General features: G+C 36.8%; 1 protein-coding gene across 1 annotated transcript in view; it reads left to right on the top strand.

Moving 5' to 3' along the window:
- LOC107680499 (CSC1-like protein 2) overlaps window positions 1-2,902 on the top strand; it is a 68,181-nt gene that overhangs the window by 62,106 nt on the left and 3,173 nt on the right. The window contains exon 21 of the mRNA XM_016476390.1: window positions 2,495-2,662. Within this exon, the coding sequence (XP_016331876.1) occupies window positions 2,495-2,662 (168 nt within the window). The remainder of the gene's footprint in view (window positions 1-2,494; window positions 2,663-2,902) is intronic.

Genomic DNA, 2,902 nt, shown 5'->3' with positions numbered 1-2,902 from the left:
TCGTTTTTTTAAAAACGCATTATTTTTCACATAATTTACCTTTATTCCACACCGCTCTGTCCCATCTATGAAAAACACACTGATCATTTCCTTCTTTTATGAAGCACCTCCCTCAGAATAGATTTTTACGTGCACTTCTAGTTTTCTCTTCCTCTTCTCTAGCAGCACCTCTGGCCTCGCCCCCTTTGCTGCCTTTTCCCGAGGTCGGGGTTTATCTGGGTTTGTGATGTCACGAACCCGGGAAGTAACTTGTTGTAGTCCCTGCCAGCCGTTTTTGTAGGCATTAAGCTGGCAGAATTTTAAAAGACTATATCTCCCTTTGCATTGAACTTTCAGCGCCGCGCCCCACTTTATAGAAACAGACACCGGCATTGTAGTCTACTCTACCAGGATCAGGAAACAGTCCTCCGCAAAATGCGCTGCACACATCTGAATATTCGGGTTAAACTGTTCTGTAACAGTGTTGTAAATACAACTTAACCACTGATTTCTAGTCGTGTCCTCTTTTGGAAGGCCAAACAAAGTAGTTTCACTTTCACAACGAAACAGCATCACACACCGTGGCCTTGAGTGAGCGGAGGCCTCGAGTATGCGGATTCATTTGCTTGAGTGAGCAGAGGCGGGCGGGCTTGAGAACGGCGCGGCTGGTGGATTTGATGGAGCGTCCGGCGGGCCTGCGGCAGCCACATGTGACGACCCCGGGCTGGACTCCGCTTCGTCCACGGTGAAAGCCAAAGCGAAGTTGAAGTTGAAGTATTTCCTCAGCGACCAGCACGGATGAGCTCCAGGCATGATGAAGCGGATATCGTCCTCTTTTGGAAGACCAAACAAAGTAGTTTCACTTTTACAACGAAACGCAGCGTCTTCAGGACATGGCGGCAGCGTCAACAATACTACAGCGAGAATAAAAGTTACGCCTTCTTTCTTTGCGTGAACATTTGGGCGGCGTTATGCAAATCTTCCCACATCGTGACGTAGACATGTGGGGGCGTGTTAGAACGAGGCGTTTTAGGTAGGCGTGGCTAACTCTTAACTTTTATAAAGAATATCTCTTTGGATTTGAGACTTTAGTCTTTGCAACTTTACAGATCTTCTTTATGCACCAAGAGCTTGTAACACTTCAAAGAGAAAGGAACAATTGAAATCGCATCATATGACCCCTTTAAAAGACGATATCTCAGTTTGCATCGAACTTTCAGCTTATTAACTTTGCAGATATTGTTTATGTTCAAACAGCAACATTACACACTAACTAACGTTAAAAAAGTGAAATCGCAATGAACCACCCCTTTAATTTTGTGGCCTTTGGTTCATATTCGTTATATTTCGTTATATTCGTCATATTCTGAGCTCATCTATACACCAGCGTGCTACTACAAGCTGGTGAAATATACTTTTAGTATATTTTAGGTCCATTTTCCAAATTTTAATGTCACTTCTTGTTTGCTGGTGTGTAGGTCTATACGATTTGATGGGAAAAATCTAATTATGATCAGGGTTATTATCATTAACTAAACATTTAAAAAACATTACTTAAAATAAATATTAAATGAAATAAGATACAACTTTTAAAATAAATTTTTTATTTTAGCTAATTACCAAGGCAACATTTCTTATTTTCGTTTAAGTAGACGTACTAAAATGACTAATATAATAATATACAGACATATTATTTGAAAACAAAAACTAATAAGAATTACAAAAACACACAACTAAAACTTTAATAGAACTTATCTATATAATCTAACCTGTAATCATTTTTTTTTATCAAAAAATGGCAATCAGTATTATTTTAGCAATCAAAAATCTAAATTATTAATATTATTATTTTTATTATTATTTATTTACTTTTATTTCTTAAAGCTTCGGGTTGATATAAATGTATTATATCTCAATACAGTTATACAATAATTATTATTATTGTTATTGAATGAAAATTCTAAACAAGAAATATTACATAAATATTATTGTAAATGTATAAAAATGTTACATAATATTTTTTATATAGTTATATATACATCTGTCAATATGGGGTGCTGTGTGTACATTAATGAGGAAAAAAAATTAACTTAAATTATTTTAGCAAATGGCTGCAATATAACAAAGAGTGAAAAATTTAAGGGGGTCTGAATACTTTCCGTACCCACTGTATATAAATTGTGTGTGTGTGAGTGTATTTAAAATTTTATATAATTTTACAGTGTACATTTGCGCTACTAATATTTTTTGGTCTTAATTTCTTCCAATTTCAAATGTTAAACCATCAAGCTTTTATTTTGGCAGAAAGCCGCAGGGGGTCTTAAAGCTTCTTTGTTGACAACAGCCGGTTTGTAAGTGCTTCTTATTAAAAGTTTAGGAGAATGGTTTCAAATGGATGTTATAGGGGACAGAAACTGAGCAAATGCAGAGATGAGTTCAAATGGAGCAGCATTTACTGTGAACTAAGACACTGGATGGAAATGTAATATAATTTAATATAATCTGTCATCTGCAGGACTGATGTACATGCTCCTGAAGCACCTGGTGGACCGGTACAACATGTACTACGCTTACCTGCCCTCCAAACTTGACAAGAAGATCCACTCGGGAGCCGTCAATCAGGTGGTGGCTGCACCAATCCTGTGCCTCTTCTGGCTGCTGTTCTTCTCCACCATGCGGACAGGTGCGTTCACTCAAATATGTGAATTAATAAAACAAAAGCATTGTTTTTTAGAATTCATACTTTAGCTCAAGTACTATTGATGAGGAATTTTGTCTCTTGCTCATTTACAAACTAAATATGTGACCCTGGAGCACAAAAGCTGTCATAAGTAGCACAGGTATATTTGTAGCAATAGCCAACAATACACTGTATTTGGTCAAAATTATCCATTTCTCTTTTATGCCAAAAATCAATAGGATA

The sequence above is a fragment of the Sinocyclocheilus anshuiensis genome, unplaced genomic scaffold, assembly GCF_001515605.1.
Source record: "Sinocyclocheilus anshuiensis isolate Anshui unplaced genomic scaffold, SAMN03320099.WGS_v1.1 scaffold308, whole genome shotgun sequence".
Lineage (NCBI taxonomy): Eukaryota > Metazoa > Chordata > Actinopteri > Cypriniformes > Cyprinidae > Sinocyclocheilus > Sinocyclocheilus anshuiensis.
The sequence above is the reverse complement of the archived record's forward strand: the minus strand, read 5'-3'. Positions and strand labels throughout refer to the sequence as shown.